At 43.5% G+C, this 18095-nt stretch overlaps 2 protein-coding genes across 2 annotated transcripts; both read right to left on the bottom strand.

Moving 5' to 3' along the window:
- Positions 1-8975: 8975 nt before the first annotated feature.
- Positions 8976-9962, bottom strand: LOC140579236 (olfactory receptor 1-like). Its single transcript, XM_072701638.1, has one exon. The coding sequence runs from the start codon at positions 9960-9962 to the stop codon at positions 8976-8978; it is 987 nt and encodes a 328-aa protein (XP_072557739.1).
- Positions 9963-16529: 6567 nt separating this feature from the next.
- Positions 16530-17516, bottom strand: LOC111857727 (olfactory receptor 52E8-like). Its single transcript, XM_023838862.2, has one exon. The coding sequence runs from the start codon at positions 17514-17516 to the stop codon at positions 16530-16532; it is 987 nt and encodes a 328-aa protein (XP_023694630.1).
- Between the last annotated feature and the right edge of the window lie 579 nt (positions 17517-18095).

The following is an 18095-nucleotide window of genomic DNA, read 5'->3' as shown; positions in this document are numbered from 1 at the left end:
GACATAGGTCTATTTACTGAGATTTCTAATGTTTCATTGTTAAGAAATATCTGCCTGTAAGGTTCTCAAATTCAATGCAAATAAAACTTTGAAACAAAATATTATGTTTTTGTATTTTTCATAAATGACATGACTGGCTGTGTGTTATTGAAGACCACTTAGTGTTTTAGTGTACTCGGCACTTTATTGTTTTAACTATACATTAAATAGATTAACTAAAAGTTTAAATACGCTATATTAATATACTGGGCTGGGAGTAAAGGACGGGGTCATAGTGAGTTAGGTAATTATGGGGCCAGCTCAGTGTTGTGTTTGCAAGATGTTTGCCCTTCTGGGTGCTTGCGTCCAGTCGGACTTTGTCTGCGAGCGATGTAAGTTAGTGGACTCACTCATGGTCCAGGTTTGTGACACGGCGGCATCACCTGAAGTGACGTTGTCTAACCGCTTTCAGGTGCTTCTAGCTTTAGAGCTGGAAGAGATTGGGGAGGCAGGTGGGCCCTTGGGCACCAAGAAGCCGCTTACCCCCAGGAGGAGGAAGGTTGTGGTAGTAGGGGATTCAATTATCAGATGTGTAGATAGTTATGTGTGCACCCGTGATAGAGGGTCCTGTACGGTGTCTTGCCTGCCTGGTGCCCAGGTATGGCACCAGGCAGGAAAGGGCAGGAGGGCTGTTCTGCAGGATAAATTTATAGAAGTCGCAGATAAGCTTAGAAGCAGAACATCCACGGTGGTATTCTCTGGAATACTTCCTGTGCCACGTGCGAGTCAGCCTAAGTTAGCTGAGATAAGCGGTGTCAGGATTTCCAGTAGCAAACACGGAGAAAGTCTGGTGACCGCGGATAGTCCGTGTAGCGTGGATGGTAACCCAGACGCGGAGTTTACACGAAAAGGTAGGATAACCACGTGATTGATCTAAGAACGTTCTTTAAATAAAAAGTAGGGATTCCCACCGGAATCCCCGTTCTAAATGCACACACAATCAGAACGATATAACCAAGGACTGGAGTACTCACAGTATCGGCGATGGAGGTAGAAAGGGCTTGGGTCATTTCGCAATGACTGAGCGGCGAGAGAATGAAATGTTCCGCTATTTATCTTCCGGACGATCACCTACTTCCGGGTCCTAGTGGCGATCGCCTGACCGGTGTGCATGACAGTACCCCCCCCTCCAGGACTGGCACTAGACGGCCTAGGCTGGGAGGACACCCAAAGACGGAAATCCCGCACCAAGGAAGGATCAAGGATGAACCGGTCCGGGACCCACGAGCGGTCCTCGGGACCGTAACCTTCCCAATCAACAAGGTACTGAGTACCGCAGCCCCGAGGATGCGCATCGAGGATCCGGCGCACAGTGTAAGCGGGACCACCGTCAATGATACGGGGCGGAGGGGGGGCGGGGGACGGCGGAACCATAGGGGAAGTGACAAAGGGCTTGAGCTGAGAAATGTGAAAAACTGGATGAACTCGAAGAGTCACAGGCAGCTGGAGACGATAGGTGACAGGAAACTAGGGTACGCGGTACGGCCCAATGAAACGGGAGGTGAGTTTTCGTGAGTCGGTGCGGAGGCGAAGATTCTGAGTGGAGAGCCAAACCTTGTCACCTATATGGAACAATCATCCCGGTGGGTGCCGACGGCGATGTTGAGCAGCATAATAACGATTAGCCTTTTTGATGGCTGAATGGGCCTGCGTCCAGAGCTTTCGGCATCGATGGACCAACTGTTGGGCCGATGGTACATCAACCTCCGGCTCTTGATAGTCGAACATCGGAGGTTGGAAACCATTGCATACCTCGAATGGACTGAGACCAGTTGCAGAAGAAATGTGAAGGTTATGGGAAAGTTCAGCCCAGATGAGGTAGCGTGCCCAGGAGCGCTGCCTATCCGCAACAAAGCATCTCAGGTAGCGCTCCAGTTGTTGGTTGGTCCGCTCCGTCTGACCGTTGGTTTGAGGGTGATAACCAGAAGACAGACTGCAAGTGGAGTTGATCAGACGGCAGATGGCCTTCCAGAACCTGGCAGTGAACTGAGGCCCTCTGTCCGAGACAATGTCCCTGGGGAACCCATGCAAGCGGACTACATGCTCTAAAATAAGCTCAGCTGTAGTTTTAGCCGATGGGAGTCCGGCCAGGGCAACCAAGTGCACAGCCTTGGAAAAGCGATCAACGATAGTGAGAATCGCATTTTTCCCTTCCGACTCCGGCAGACCAGTGATAAAGTCCAGGGCGATGTGTGACCAGGGCCGACGGGGAACCGGGAGAGGATGAAGTCCACCCGGAGATGGTTGGTTGTTGGTTTTGGCCCTGGCACACACCGGACAGGCCTGGACGAATTCTCGGACGTCGCGAGCCATGGCAGACCACCAGAAGGCGCGTTGGAGGTACTGCAGAGTTCTTCTGGTACCGGGGTGGCCTGCCAGAGCAGAGGAGTGAGCCCAAGAAAGGACATCCGGCCGGATGGACGTGGGGACATAGTCGGCCGGGTGGTGAACCTGCCGGAGCGGGCTCCATGGTCTGTGCTTGGCGTACCCTAGTTTCCAGGTCCCACTGGAGAGGTGCGATGATTCGAGCGGTGGGTACAACAGGCGCGGGGTCCACCCGGGGAGCATCGGCCTCATGCTGGCGGGAGAGTGCGTCAACCTTGGTGTTCTTGGACCCTGAGCGGTATGAGATGTGAAAGTTGAACTGTTCAAAGAACAGGGCCCATCGCGCCTGCCGAGGGTTGAGTTGTTTGACGTGTTGGATGGTGATGAGGTTCTGGTGGTCCGTCCAGACCGTGAATGGTTCACTGCCACCCTGGAGCCAGTGACGCCATTCCTCCAGGGCCCACTTGATGGCCAGCAGTTCACGGTCCCCCACCCCGTATCGCTGCTGAGTGGGGCTGAATTTCCTGGAAAAAAAACTACATGGGTGTAGTTTCTGGTCCGGACCTCGCTGGGAGAGGACTGCTCCGACGCCCACGTCCGAGGCGTCCACCTCCACCACGAAGGGTTTGGTGGAATCCGGGTGAAGGAGAATAGGAGCAGTAGTAAAAAGGAGACATAGTCTCTGAAATGCGTTGATGGCATCCGGAGTGAGGCTATAAGGATGGGGAGAAGGACAGGTCAGGGCGGTGAGAGGTGCTGCAACTGTACTGAAGCCCCGAATAAAGCGCTGATAGAAACTGGCAAACCCCAGAAAACGCTGTAGCTGCTTAAGCGTCCTGGGTAGGGGCCAATGGCGCACAGCTTCCAGCTTCTGGGGGTCCATGGCCACACCCTGGGGTGAGATGACAAAGCCCAGGAACGTGGTGGACCGCTGGTGGAAAGCACATTTCTCCAACTTACAGTACAGTTGATGGGCGAGCAATCTCATGAGGACCGCCCTGACATGTTGGATGTGCTCTTCCAGGGTGTGAGAGTAGATGAGGATGTCGTCAAGGTAGACGAATGCCCAACGGTCTAGCATGTCCCGCAGCACATCGTTAATGAATTGTTGAAGGGCAGCGGGAGCATTGCACAGACCAAAAGGCATCACCAGACTCTCATAGTGACCATTGGGAGTGATAAAAGCCGTCTTCCACTCATCGTCCTCCCTGATGCGCACCAAGTTGTAGGCGCTCCGGAGGTCCAACTTGGTGAAGTGGGTGGCACCGGATAGGGCATCTAGGGCGGTGTTGGTCAGCGGAAGTGGGTGACGGTTCTTAACGGTGATGTTGTTGAGCCCCCGATAGTCGACGCAGGGTCGGAGACCACCATCCTTCTTCTTCACAAAGAAGAATCCCGCGGCAGCGGGCGAGGAAGAGGGCCTGATGGTACCCTGGCGGAGAGCGTCGGCAACGTACTCCTCCATCACCTTGGTCACTGTGGGGGAAAGAGAGAAAAGTCTGCTGTGGGGAGGCACCGCGCCCGGCAGGAGGTCAATGGCTAGGTCATAGGGCCGGTGAGGAGGTAGTTTCACGGCCCGTTTCCTGAAAAAGACCTCCGCCAGGTCACGGTATGGCTGGGGGATGGCCTCTGGGTCGACATCGGGGGCCTCGGGCTCCCGGGAGCACGCCCCAGCCGTTGCCTGTAGGCATAGTTCAGAGCAGGTCGACCCCCACTGAAGAATCCGTTGTTGGGTCCAGGTGATGAGGGGATCGTGCTGAAGAAGCCATGGGTGCCCTAGGATGATGGCAAGCTCATCCCGGATACGGGGAGCTAACCCCTCATAATAGGCCGTCCGGAGAACGGAATCACCCCAGGTGGTTTGCACTGCGAGGGTACGGAAATCCGCTGTGTAATGGCTTACGGATGAGCCTCCTTGCCGCAGATGGTACAGCCTCGAATCGGTCTCCACCTCACTATCCGGATGACAAAATGTAGTGCGGAGTTGGTGAGTGAAGTCTGGGTAGGAGTGGCCTATGTCGGATCCGAAACGAATTATGGCTGTGGTCCACTCTGCTGCCTGCCCAGTAAGAAGGGAGACGAGAAGTGCAATGCGCTGCCGATCTGTGGAGTATCTGGCGGGTTGGAACTCAAACACCAGATCTAGCGCAGTGAGAAATACATCGCACGTCCCGTCTACCCCATTCCATTTATCAGGTAGTGAAATGTGGGGATCCAAGGCGGGGGAGGAGAGACGGGCCGCCGCCCGTGGCGCGTGCCACTCGCCAGCCAGCTCCTGAACGGCTTCGCGGAGACTCGCGACCTCCTGCCGCAGCGCCTCCACCTCGCCGCGGGACGCGGCTTGGCTTTGAGCGCTTTGGCGCAAGTCCGCGACCTCACGCTGGAGCTGATCGATCAGCACCGACTGGTTTGCGACGGCGTCACAGATGGCGGCGAACTCCGCTGGGTTAACCACACAGGGCTCAGTCATTCTGTCAGGATTTCCAGTAGCAAACACGGAGAAAGTCTGGTGACCGCGGATAGTCCGTGTAGCGTGGATGGTAACCCAGACGTGGAGTTTACACGAAAAGGTAGGATAACCACGCGATTGATCTAAGAACGCTCTTTAAATAAAGAGTAGGGATTCCCACCGGAATCCCCGTTCTAAACGCACACACAATCAGAACGATATAACCAAGGACTGGAGTACTCACAGTACCGGCGATGGAGGTAGAAAGGGCTTAGGTCATTTCGCAATGACTGAGCGGCGAGAGAATGAAATGTTCCGCTATTTATCTTCCGGACGATCACCTACTTCCGGGTCCTAGTGGCAATCGCCTGACCGGTGCGCATGACAAGGGGATTAAATGCGTAGCTAAATTAAAAGTGGGCACTGTAAAAGGCCTACCATTTGTGTTCTGTATTTAAATGCTAGGAATATTAGGAATAAAATGAATGATTTAGAGGCTTTTAATTTCATTGGACACTTACGAAATATAGCATATGTTCCAGTTATAGGAATAACTGAAACATGGATGAGTGACAATGATGGTGAAGAATATAATATTGTTCCGTAGAGACCGGATGTGCAAGAAGGGAGGTGGTGTTGCAGTATACGTAAAAGAAAACTTGCAGTCAAGGGAGCTCACTGAAAAAATAAAAGTACGGAAGCTATATGGATAAAACTTGATGCTATAGACTCAAATGGCCTAATTGTCAGGGTTTGTTATAGAGCACCTAATGTAACTGCAGAGGAAAGCAAAATGTTATATGACGATATCAGGATTATGAGTAATAAAAATGATGTGGTGGTTATGGGTGATTTTAATTTACCTGGGATACTGTGGGACACAGTCTCTGGCTGTTCTGTAAATGAATTTGAGATGGTGGAATTAGTACAGGATTGTTTTTTTACTCAGTTTGTTAATACCCCTACCAGGGGAGAAGCCCTTGATCTTGTTTTCTCTAATAACCAGGATAGAATTGGAAAATTAGAGGTTTGAGAACCTTTGGACGGTAGTGATCATAACATGGTTAAATTCGAGGTTAATTTTAGTGTCCAAAGAGCAAAGTCGAAATTAAAAGTATACAATGTTAGGAAGGCTAACTTTAATGGTATGAGACTGAAACTAGAAACTGTAAACTGGATGGAGTTAAATAGCAAAACAGTTGAAGAGGCATGGGAATTTTTTAAAAGCACATTGTTGCAAGTGCAAGAGGACTTTATACCTGTTTCCAGAAAAACTCAATCTAGGAAACGACAACCAAGGTGGTTTACTAAGGAAATTAAGAATAAAGTCAGGAGGAAAAGGGCTCTGTTCCACAATTGGAAAATAACTAATGATTTCAAAATTAAGCAGGAGTATCTAAGTCTACAGGTAGAGTTAAAAAATAACATTAGACTGTCCAAGAGGGATGTAGAAAGAAAAATTGCATTGGAGGCTAAGGATGACAATAAAAGTTTCTTCCAATATTTTAACTCCAAAAGAGCTCTAAAAGCTGAAATCACTAATTTGCAGGATAGTAAGGGCCTTATAATTGAAAATGAAATTGATATAGTAAATGAGTTTAATGATTATTTTTCACGGGTGTTCACAGTAGAGAACACAAGTAACTTACCACCAATTAGTACGAATTCAGCATCGTCTATGACCAATATATGTATAACTGAGGCTGATGTGGTACTAAGCCTAGCTAAACTCAAAATAAATAAATCGCAGGGCCCTGATGGCGTCTTACCTATAGTTTTAAAAGAGATGAGGGATATTATTAGCCAACCTTTAACTTAAATATTCCAGAAATCGTTATCTGCGGGTGTGGTACCTTCAGATTGGAAGCATGCTAATATAACACCCATATTTAAAAAAGGGGATAGAAGTAATCCAGCAAACTATAGGCCAATCAATATAACTAGCATTATGGAAGCTATAATCCAAGTGAAAATGGTAGATTACCTGGATGCAAATAACATTCTGAGGGATAGCCAACATGGATTTAGGAGAGGTAGATCCTGTTTAACAAATCTACTTGAGTTCTTTGAGGAAGCTACAAGTGAAATTGATCACAAAAACACATTGTGATCTACTTAGATTTCCAGAAGGCCTTTGATGTTGTCCCCCACAAACAGCTCTTGCTAAAGCTCAAAGCTGCAGGGATTTTAGGAACTGTGATACGCCGATCCAGAGCATCCCAAACATGCTCACTGGGTGACATGTCTGGTGAGTATGCTGGCCATGCAAGAACTCGGATGTTTTCAGCTTCCAGGAATTGTGTACAGATCCTTGCAATATGGGGCCGTGCGTTATCATGCTGCAACATGAGGTGATGGTCGTGGATGAATGGCACAACAATGGGCCTCAGGATCTCATCACGGTACCTCTGTGCATTAAAAATGCCATCAATAAAATGCACCTGTGTTCGTTGTCCATAACATACGCCTGCCCATACCAGAACCCCACCGCCACCATGGGCCACTCGATCCACAACGTTGACATCAGCAAACCGCTCACCCACACGACGTGACACACGCTGTCTGCCATCTGCCCTAAACAGTGAAAACCGGGACTCACCTGTGAACAGAACGCCTCTCCAATGTGCCAAATGCCATGGAATGTGAGTGTTTGCCCACTCAAGTCGGTTACGACGACGAACTGCAGTCAGGTCCAGACCCCGATGAGGACGACGAGCATGCAGATGAGCTTCCCTGAGACGGTTTCTGACAGTTTGTGCAGAAATTCTTTGGTTATGCAAACCGATTGTTGCTGCAGCTGTCCGGGTGGCTGGTCTCAGGCGATCCTGGAGGTGAACATGCTGGATGTGAAGGTCCTGGGCTGGTGTGGTTACACGTGGTCTGCGGTTGTGAGGCCGGTTGGATGTACTGCCAAATTCTGTGAAACGCCTTTGGAGACGGCTTATGGTGGAGAAATGAACATTCATTTCACGGGCAACAGCTCTGGTAGACATTCCTGCAGTCACCATGCCAATTGCACGCTCCCTCAAAGGTTGCGACATCTGTGGCATTGTGCTGTTTGATCAAACTGCACATTTCAGGGTGGCCTTTTATTGTGGGCAGTCTAAGGCACACCTGTGCAATATTGATGCTGTCTAATCAGCACCTTGATATGCCACACCTGTGAGGTGGGATGGATTATCTTGGCAAAGGAGAAGTGCTCACTAACACAGATTTAGACAGATTTGTGAACAATATTTGAGAGAAATGGGTCTTTTATGTATGTAGAAAAATTTTCCTGTGTTTGAGTTCAGCTCATGAAAAATGGGAGCAAAAACAAGAGTGTTGCGTTTATATTTTTGTTCAGTGTATATCTTCATCAAGAAATGTATACAAGCAAAAAATAGAATAAATTCTAACAACAAATGACAAAATGCATTGATTAGTAATTACTGAAAATAAATAATAACCAAACAATAAAGAAATTACAATACATTGGGGAAAACTGAGAGCATAAGCTTTATTACTGAGTGCTTGGTAGAGCAGCCATCACAGCTTGCAAGTAGTATTTTTGTTGTAAATGAATAATGTTCATCATAATTTCTAATTCAGCCATTAAACAAATATTAAAATATAGATCATTCTCATGAACCTGAGAATTAAAAAATAAAAATTATGGTGAATTACATAATATGTTTTTCTGTGTAGAGGAATTGATATCACCATAAATTTTTGGTATATTAAAATAGTCTTTTGTTCATGCAATGATGTTTTTTAACCATTTTCCCAAAATATGTAGGCAAAACTCAGTAACAAAAACACAAACTGTTTTTAAATGCTTCAAGTTTATTGCATGTAGACTAAACAGTTAATTTGATATAAATTTTTGCTCAATCTTTGATAGTTTTGTCATTTTTTCACATCTCAGTAACTCACAGAAAACTCGTCGATTAATTGGTTATATTTTTTTTATGCATTCACAGCCCTGAAGTATATATACACACAGTGATTTATTGTTTAACAATAACATTCTTTAAACAATTTAACATTCATTTTGAAGTTTTTTTCCAAGTCTCCAATACAGAAATAACTAACCTATCTTTCTAGACTGTATATAACAAATAAACCTGAATTAATTTCATGTTAATGTCTCTCAACTACTTGTTGATTAGTTGATTGTCACTTATTTGTTTGCCGTAGTTACTATTGTGCTGTTATATTTTTTTCTTCTGAATATTTTTTTTACAAAGTCCTTGATCTCTGCAGTATTCAGAGAATACACAATGGGGTTCAGCATGGCAGGAATGGCATACGAAAGTGATATATTAATTATCCTTGCATTGCGGTGGACAGAGCCGGCCATTGCACCTATGTAAATGCCCAATATTGGAAAATAATATGCTGACACTAATATTAGGTGGGAAAAACAGGTCTTTAAGGCTTTTAGACGTCCTTCCCATGATGCAATTTTAAACAGCGCCAACAAAATACATACATAAGATAAGAAAATCAGAAACAATGGTAGAAAAAAATGTAACGTTGTGAATAACATTACCATGATATAGCTCGGCAGGTTATCATTGCAAGCCAGTCTGTATAGAGGCCCGTGGTCACAGAAATAGCTATCAATCACTATGGATTTACAGAAAGACAGCCTAGTAACCAATAGCATTGTAGTCATCACAAACAGAAAATTAAATATGCATCCCACAGTGAGAATAATGCCCATTGATGAGTTTGTGACGATGCTGTGGTATCTCAGTGGGAAGCAAATTGCTACAAACCTGTCATATGCCAGAACAGTAAGCATGACAGACTGCACTGAACTAAAAAAATATATAAAAAGCATGTTAGACACACAGGCCTCATATGTTATTTGATGTATATTTAGCAGACAGACATTAATCACATTAGGAAAAACAGCAGTACTCTCACCCAAGTCAGCTACCGCTAATGTAAAAATAACCATATATTTTGGGGTGTGAAGAGAACGGTCTACATAAATGATGAGTGTGACAAAAGAGTTTCCCAAGACAGTGACCACATAAACCAAACACAAGAATATGAAGTAGTACTGAGCATGAGGTATGTTAGAAAAACCAGTGATGAAAAAATACTGAGGACGCACAAAAGAGTTTGGAGTGGCATTTTGGTTTAATGTGTCGCCCATCTTTTCTCAGGGTTGTTGTTTTCAGCCTTGTTTAACCTGAAAAAGGAAAACATGTTTATCTTCTTAAACTTGCAGGTTGCTTTACAGATAATCCATCCACCTGTGTCCCAGCTGCTTATCCAGTGCAGGGTCACTAGGGGCTTGGAGCCTATCACAGGCAGCTCAGGGCATAAGGCATGGGAGCACTTGGGATGGCCCTCGGTGCATTGCCAGGCACACACATACACAGAATACACATCACTATATACTATGGGTAATTTACAGATATCAAGTATCCTCCTGGAGTGTGGTAGCACACTGGAATAGGCAGAAGAAAATCATGCAACATGGAAATTCTGTGAGGGAATCAAACCAACATGCCACCCCAGCGAAAATTTCTCTGTTTTTTTTTAATGTAAAAACAATATTAACTGTCATAGTCATTATCTCAATTTGTCAATCTGACAGTCTGCTTGTCAAAATTTGCTTGTCAAAATTAATGTGTGATTAATTTCTATAATAATAAAGATTTAAAAATTATAATTAAGTGTTATGTGGCTAAATATCCAATACCTGTAACTACAGCAGACACATACTTCAAGTGCTCACTACTAGAAATACTATCCTGTCCTGGAAAAAAAAGTATTCAAAACAAACATTAACATCAAATTTTATCCATATCAAAGACCATGAGAAATAATTTTTAATATTCAGTGAATTTCTATAATGTATAGGGAAACAATTTGAATTACATTACATTTATGGACAAATTTACTTACCTTTCTGTGCAAATGTTACCTGTGGGGTAGCTACAAAAGAAAATTCTGTTCTAATACGTTCTGTAGTCCCGTCCAAAAAGACAAGGGATCTAGGAAATTGTTCTGCTCTTTATAGGTCCTCTGACATATAAGTCACCTGACTTTCATCTCTGACCCTTAGAAACCATCAGCTGCTGGTAACAGATGTTAATCTTTTCTTTAAATATGTATTTGTTACCATTTGTTTTGGAATTGATACTATTTTCTTGCGGGAGAGTTACACAAATATTTACTTTGTGGCTTAGTTACATTTATTTTCACTAAAGTTTACAGAATGTTTAATGTCCATGTCAGCTAACAGTTTTTGTAGTGATAAAATGATTAACTCAGATGGCTGACAGAATGTAATGTTTCATAAAATGATTTGTCTTTTTTAATGTTTGCTAGTGAGTATTGAAATGCCTGACAAAATATAATGACTGTATTAGTTTTTGAGAAGTTGCGTATTGGTGGAGAGACATAATACAGGACTTCCTGAGATCATCATTGTACAGTATTGTTTACTCTATATTAAGTGATAGACAATATCATCTTTCATTAATTAAAAATAATAATGTAACATACAGCAATATGTGGTTCACGTAATATTCAGTATGTAATTAATTTAACGCATTATATGTAACTGATGAAATGGAATAATCATTTAGCAGGGTGAGGAATTAGAGTTTACATGTATAAAATTGTAGAATTCAGTCATATTATTAATGAAATCAGCATTTTCCTCTGAAGTTAATTGATGTCTTACATGACAAACAAAGAGGAATGGAAGCACATATTCAGTGAAAATTAAGCTCATTAGTTGAAGTGAAGTTAACTTTATTTCACATATAGGTATTTAACAAAGACTAATAAAATTAACAAACGTGAGCCTGGAGGGGTGGGATGTGCAGGGGCCTGTACTACGAAGCGGGGTTACTGGCTTATCGGGGTAACTTGTTGGATTTAAGGTACCACCCTATACTGGAAAGGTGATTAATAGCGATGGATAGAAATACAACTTGATACACATTTACTAATTGAAAAAGTATTTTATGCAATTAAATGACACCAAAACAACCTTCATATTATATCATCTGGCAGATTGAGGCATCACGGCGGTGGAGAAAGACAAGGAGGTTCTTTTTAAGGGGAAAAGAATGGCCTTTTATTATTATTATTATTATTATTGGCACTCAAGGACACCTTTCAACATTCAGTAATGATCACTTAACAGATCGGAAAGCACACAGTAAAAACAGATAAAAATCCAGAGGCTATTTACAATTACCCATCATTCTCTGGTGCTACACTGCCCCCCTTCCCATTGGTTGGCCGTCCTGGACACCATCACAGCCACCATATCCTCTAGCATGTCGCTAAGCACTGGTGGCAGGCACCAGTTCTCCCCCTCCAGTGACAGCTTACATGTGGAGCAGCTGGGGAACACTGGCAGAGCTGAGCTGCGACGGTTCCCTATAGCCCTTCTTCTTGTGTGGGTTTGTGGGGACATGTTGTTGCCCACCAGGCTGGTTCTAGTGTGGTACGGCATGCCTCTGATGGTCATGCTCGCAGCTGGTGTTGTGCCATGATCTCTCGCTATTGGTGAGCTGTGAGTCCTTGCTGGCTGGTGAGCTGTTTCAGTCCCTGGGAGCTTTTGGCCTCCCTTGTCGCTGACCTCTCGGACAGGGGTCCGGCTGGCTTGTACAGGTGGCTAGAGTTGGCTATCAGGGCATTGTCCAGAAGGACCCACTCCAGTAGTACCAGTGGAGCTGTTTTTGGCATCCCACCCCTGACACCAATGTAACATCTGGCAGACCAAGGCATCACGGCAGCAGAGAAAGATGAGAAGGTTTTTGTAAGGGAAAAAGAATGCCCTTTTATTCAGCCCTTCAAAGGACTAATGCAGGCACCAAACAAACAGGTACCAAACAAACACTGGAATCAATATGCCAGGGAAATGTGTAGAGGTTTGACACTGGACTGTAAGGTACAGATACAGTGGGTAATTTATACACAGCTAAAGACATAAACTCAGCAAAAAAAGAAACGTCCCTTTTTCAGGACTGTGTATTTCAACAATAATGTTGTAAAAATCCAAATAACTTTACAGATCTTCATTGTAAAGGGTTTAAACAATGTTTTCCATGCATGTTCAATTAACCATAATCAATTAATGAACATGCACCTGTGGAATGGTCAAGACCTTAACAGCTTACAGAAAGTAGGCATTTAAGGTCAAGGTAAAGTTATTTGGATTTTTACAACATTATTGTTGAAATACACAGTCCTGAAAAAGGGACGTTTCTTTTTTTGCTGAGTATACAAGGATCAGACAGGGTTCAATATTTACTTATTTTCTTGATCGCTTACACACTATAACTGGGCCTATTAACTGAACATCCAAAACTATGATGGCATCTACTGTATGAAAAAGACCCATTTCCCAATTCCTCCAGTTTCACCCATGATTCAAGATTTGTCACACACATTCCCCGGGGTGGAAACGTTAAGAGTGAAAATTGTTCACACACCAATCAGAGAGAAAAAAGGGCCATGGGACACTTCACTTGTTTTGGAGCAATGGATCACAAAGACATGAAGGTGAAGGAAGAGGAAGATCAAAAGCAAGGAGACAAATAGTTTCTGAGATTTGTACTCAGTTGACCATGTCCTTGTCCATGGGATATCAGTGAGGTAAGCTGAGCAAAGAAAATGGGTAAGGTAGGTAATTTACACACTGCTCACTACTGTAAATTTGGAGTAGAATACATTTTGCCATTTCATCACATAACATGTACTGCGGCTGTTTGCTGTCTGAAATACAGTGTATTACTGTACTATATCACATACAGTTATTTTGCAGTTTCTGTATCTTCCTATTTGAAAAAATGGTTAACTTAGAGTTCCACCAGTGCTTCTATTTTTGCACAACTGAAAGATGATCACCTAATGGAGGCAGAAAATGGCTGTTTTCAGAAGAGCAAGAGATGGAAATGATTAATAGAACCATAGCCAACAATATCATTCACTTGCAGAAGACACAAAGGAAAGTTATTTAAGATCAGGGAATATTCCAAGGCATCAATATTGTCAGTATCTCAACAAATGACCGCGCATTCTTCGATGGAACAGGTTGAGGATGAAACAGGTCTATTATGTTCCTTTCAAAAATAACTTTTGACAGAGTCAAAGACCAGTACATAGAATATGTGCAAGTATGGTTTTTCATACTGTTTCACATATTTCAGTACAGTTGTGTATTACAGCATTATATACTGTAGTACAGATTATATGATGATTGCATTTCAGAGTAGTCATTATGTACTGTACTGTGTTTTACTTTAGTAGAGAATATTTGAAACTGATGTCAGAAACACGCCTCATTAATTCATCTTTGTTGATGAAGCATGATTTAATGTCACCAAACAGAGGAGAAGGGGGTGAAACATCATTGGCCACCTGGCTATTGTGAATGTCCCTGGCCAGTGAGGAGGCAATGTGACCACGTGTGCTACCATCTGCTACCAAGGGGTTCTCCACTGCCATGCAGACCCTTAGTCCCTTAGTCCCTTACAGGTCTCTCTCTCTCTCTCTCTCTGTATGTGTGTGTGTGGCATCCCACACAGACTGTAAGTCAGCCTTGTAGTCTGTGCTGCATGATATAGGTTTCAGGCCCTCCTGCAACCCTGAACAGGGTAAATTGTTAAGGATAATTTAATATAATCAGCATGTGACACAGCTACATGGATAAAGTAATAATATCAATATTTTTCCTGCTAATGCTAAAACAGCAATATTGATGATGCAGAAATGTTATTTAATAAAGCAATAAACATTTGTTATATTTACAATGAAACTGCCGTCAAATGCTAAGATATTATTCTGAGACAATCTTGACAGCAGGAATTAATTTAATAGGAAGTCCATCCATCCATCCATCCATTAACTTCCGCTTATCCGAGGTCGGGTCGCAGGGGCAGCAGTCTCAGCAGGGAAACCCAGACTTCCCTCTCCCCACTTCCTCCAGCTTCTCTGGGGGAATCCCGAGGCGTTCCCAGGCCAGCCGAGAGACATAGTCCCTCCAGCGTGTCCTGGGTCTTCCCCGGGGACTCCTCCCAGTGGGACATGCCCGGAACACCTCACCAGGGAGGCGTCCAGGAGGCATCCTAAGCAGAGCCACCTCATCTGGCTCCTCTCAATGCAGAGGAGCAGCGGCTCTACTCTGAGTCTCTCCCGAATGGCCGAGCTCCTCACCTTATCTCTAAGGGAGAGCCCAGCCACTCTGCGGAGAAAACTCATTTTGGCCGCTTGCACTCGCGATCTCGTTCTTTCGGTCACTACCCACAGCTCGTGACCATAGGTGAGGGTAGGAACGTAGATCGATTGGTAAATCGAGAGCTTTGCCTTTTGGCTCAGCTCTTTCTTCACCACGACAGACCGATGCAGCGCCCGCATCACTGCTGATGCCGCACCGATCCGCCTGCCGATCTCCCGCTCCATCCTTTCCTCACTTGTGAACAAGACCCTGAGATACTTAAACTCCTCCACTTGGGGAAGGACCTCCTCCCCGACCCGAAGAGAGCACTCCACCCTTTTCCGGCTGAGGACCATGGTCTCAGATTTGGAGGTGCTGATTTTCATTCTAGCCGCTTCACACTCGGCTGTTAAATGCTCCAGTGAGAGCTGAAGGTCACGGTCTGATGAGGCCAACAGAACCCCATCACCTGCAAAAAGCAGAGACCTAATCCTAAAGTCACCAAACCAGACAGCCTCAACGCCCTGGCTGCGCCTAGAAATTCTGTCCATAAAGGTTATGAACAGAATCGGTGATAAAGGGCAGCCCTGGCTGAGTCCAACCCTCACCGGGAACGAGTCCGACTTACTGCCGGCAATGTGGACCAAGCTCTGACACCGGTTGTACAGGGACCGAACAGCCCTTAGGAAGTCAAATAAATTAATTTTATTTATAATTGTCACGCCCGGCTCCGTACGATCCTCATGTGTGCCACGCCCCCTCATTACCTCATGTTAATTCCCGATTGTAATCACCTGTTACATGTTACGTTCAACTTGTCCTGTGTATTTAGTCCGCATCTGAGTTAGTTTCCCTAGATCCGTCATTGTATTGTTTCATGTTCGTGGTCTGTCTACCCAGAATAAAACCCGCATTCCTGAAATCACGGCTCTCTCACCTACTCCTTCATTCGCCCGTCCGCCGAACGTAACAATGATGACTTTGCATTCCGGAAATTTAGTTCTGTAGGTTGAGTTTACAAGTGATAAAGTTGTCATACTGACAGATTTACTTTTACAGGTTTTCTAAATGTATAGACATTATACCAAATAAATAAGGCAGTGCATTGTCACTGTGGTTAGCACTGTAAGTTACTACCCTGACTCTGTGACTTATAGTTTTCATATTCCCTCTGTGTTCACACTAGTTTCCTCCGAATACTCTAAATGGCAAGTAACATGTATGGATGGGTGAATTAAATATTTTTTTTTAAATATACATTTTATAATTTAATCGCATTTTTCAAAATATACAAGCATATATATTAGCAGTATTGTTTAAAGAACCCACAAGAATGTCAAACTTATGTTATTCTGAAACCATTTTTATTTTTCTATAACATAATCCAAGTTACACAATTTATTTTTCTTCTTGTTTATACATTTCTTTTTAAAAAGCATTTCTTACTGGAGCTATAACAAGATCAAATAATCTAAGCTAACACAGTCACTGAAGATAAACCTGTATTAATTTCTTGATAATGTCTCTCAGTCTAGCCTAATCATTTGCCGTAGTTACTATTGTACTCCCATGTTTGTTTATTCTGAACATTCTTTTTACAAAGTCCTTGATCTCGGCAGTATTCAGAGAATACACAATGGGGTTTAACATAGCAGGAACACCATATGAGAGTGATATACTGATTATTCTTGCATTACGGTGGACAGAGCCAGCCATTGCACCTATGTAAATGCCCAATATTGGAAAATAATATGCTGACACTAATATTAGGTGGGAAAAACAGGTCTTTAAGGCTTTCAGACGTCCTTCCCATGATGTAATTTTAAACAGTGCCAACAAAATACATGCGTAAGATAAACCAATCAGAATCAATGGTAAAAAATAATGTAACACTGTGAATAACATTACTACGATATAACTTGGCATATTATCATTGCAGGCCAGTTTGTATAGGGGCCCATGGTCACAGAAGTAGCTGTCGACCACTATATATTTACAGAACGATAGCCTAGTTACCAATGATACTCCAACCACTACAAACACAACATTAAATATGCATCCCACAGTGAGAATAATGCCCATTGATGTGTTTGTGACAATGCTGTGGTACCTCAGTGGGAAGCAAATTGCAATAAATCTGTCATATGCTAGAACAGTAAGTGTGAGAGACTGCACTGAACTAAAAAAATATATAAAAAACATGTTTGACAAGCAGGCCTCATATGTTACTTGCTGTATATTTAGCAGAGAGACTTTAATCACATTAGGAAAAACAGCAGTACTCTCACCCAAGTCAGCTATAGCTAAAGTGAAAACAGCCATATATTTTGGAGTATGAAGACTACGATCTATGTATATAATAAACATGACAAAAGAATTCCCCAAGACAGTAACGATATAAGCAAAACACAAGAACATGAAGTAGTACTGGGCGTGAGGTATGTTGGAAAACCCAGTGATGAAAAAATACTGAGGACGCACGACAGAGTTTGTAGTGGCATTTTGGTTTAATGTGTCGCCCATGTTTTCTCAGGCTTGTTGTTTTCAGTCTTCTTTGATCTGGAAAAGTAAAACATGTTTACCTTCTTAAACTTGCTGGTATAGATAACATTCCTATTTTTGAAATAGATGAAACTATGTCATTTCATTGTAATAATCTTGATTTGCCAATCTGATGTGTGATATAGTTTCTTAAACGATAAAAAAAAAAATGAAAAAAAAAACAAAGCATGGAAAATTATGCCCAACATAACTGGTTACTGAGTCAGTTTTTATGTTCTTATTTTAAAATCTCTTAAAACTAGTCATCATGGTAAAATATGTTCAGCACTAAGATATTGACATTCAGTGTCACTGTTACTGAATACAACACCAGTAATGACTAAAACACAGATTGTCAATGCATCACAATACTGATACATTTTGCCGCATGGGGGGGGGGGGGCACCAGGAAAATGCCCGGTATGTCAGATGGCCAGTCCAGGCCTGGTACTGACTATAACACCAGTACTTATTACAACACCAATACTCAATGTATAATAATGATGAAAATGACTCATAACTGAATACAAAATTATGCTAAAATCAACATCATTCTCAAAG

The sequence above is a fragment of the Paramormyrops kingsleyae genome, chromosome 17, assembly GCF_048594095.1.
Source record: "Paramormyrops kingsleyae isolate MSU_618 chromosome 17, PKINGS_0.4, whole genome shotgun sequence".
NCBI lineage: Eukaryota > Metazoa > Chordata > Actinopteri > Osteoglossiformes > Mormyridae > Paramormyrops > Paramormyrops kingsleyae.
This window is presented reverse-complemented; position numbering and strand designations above follow the sequence as displayed.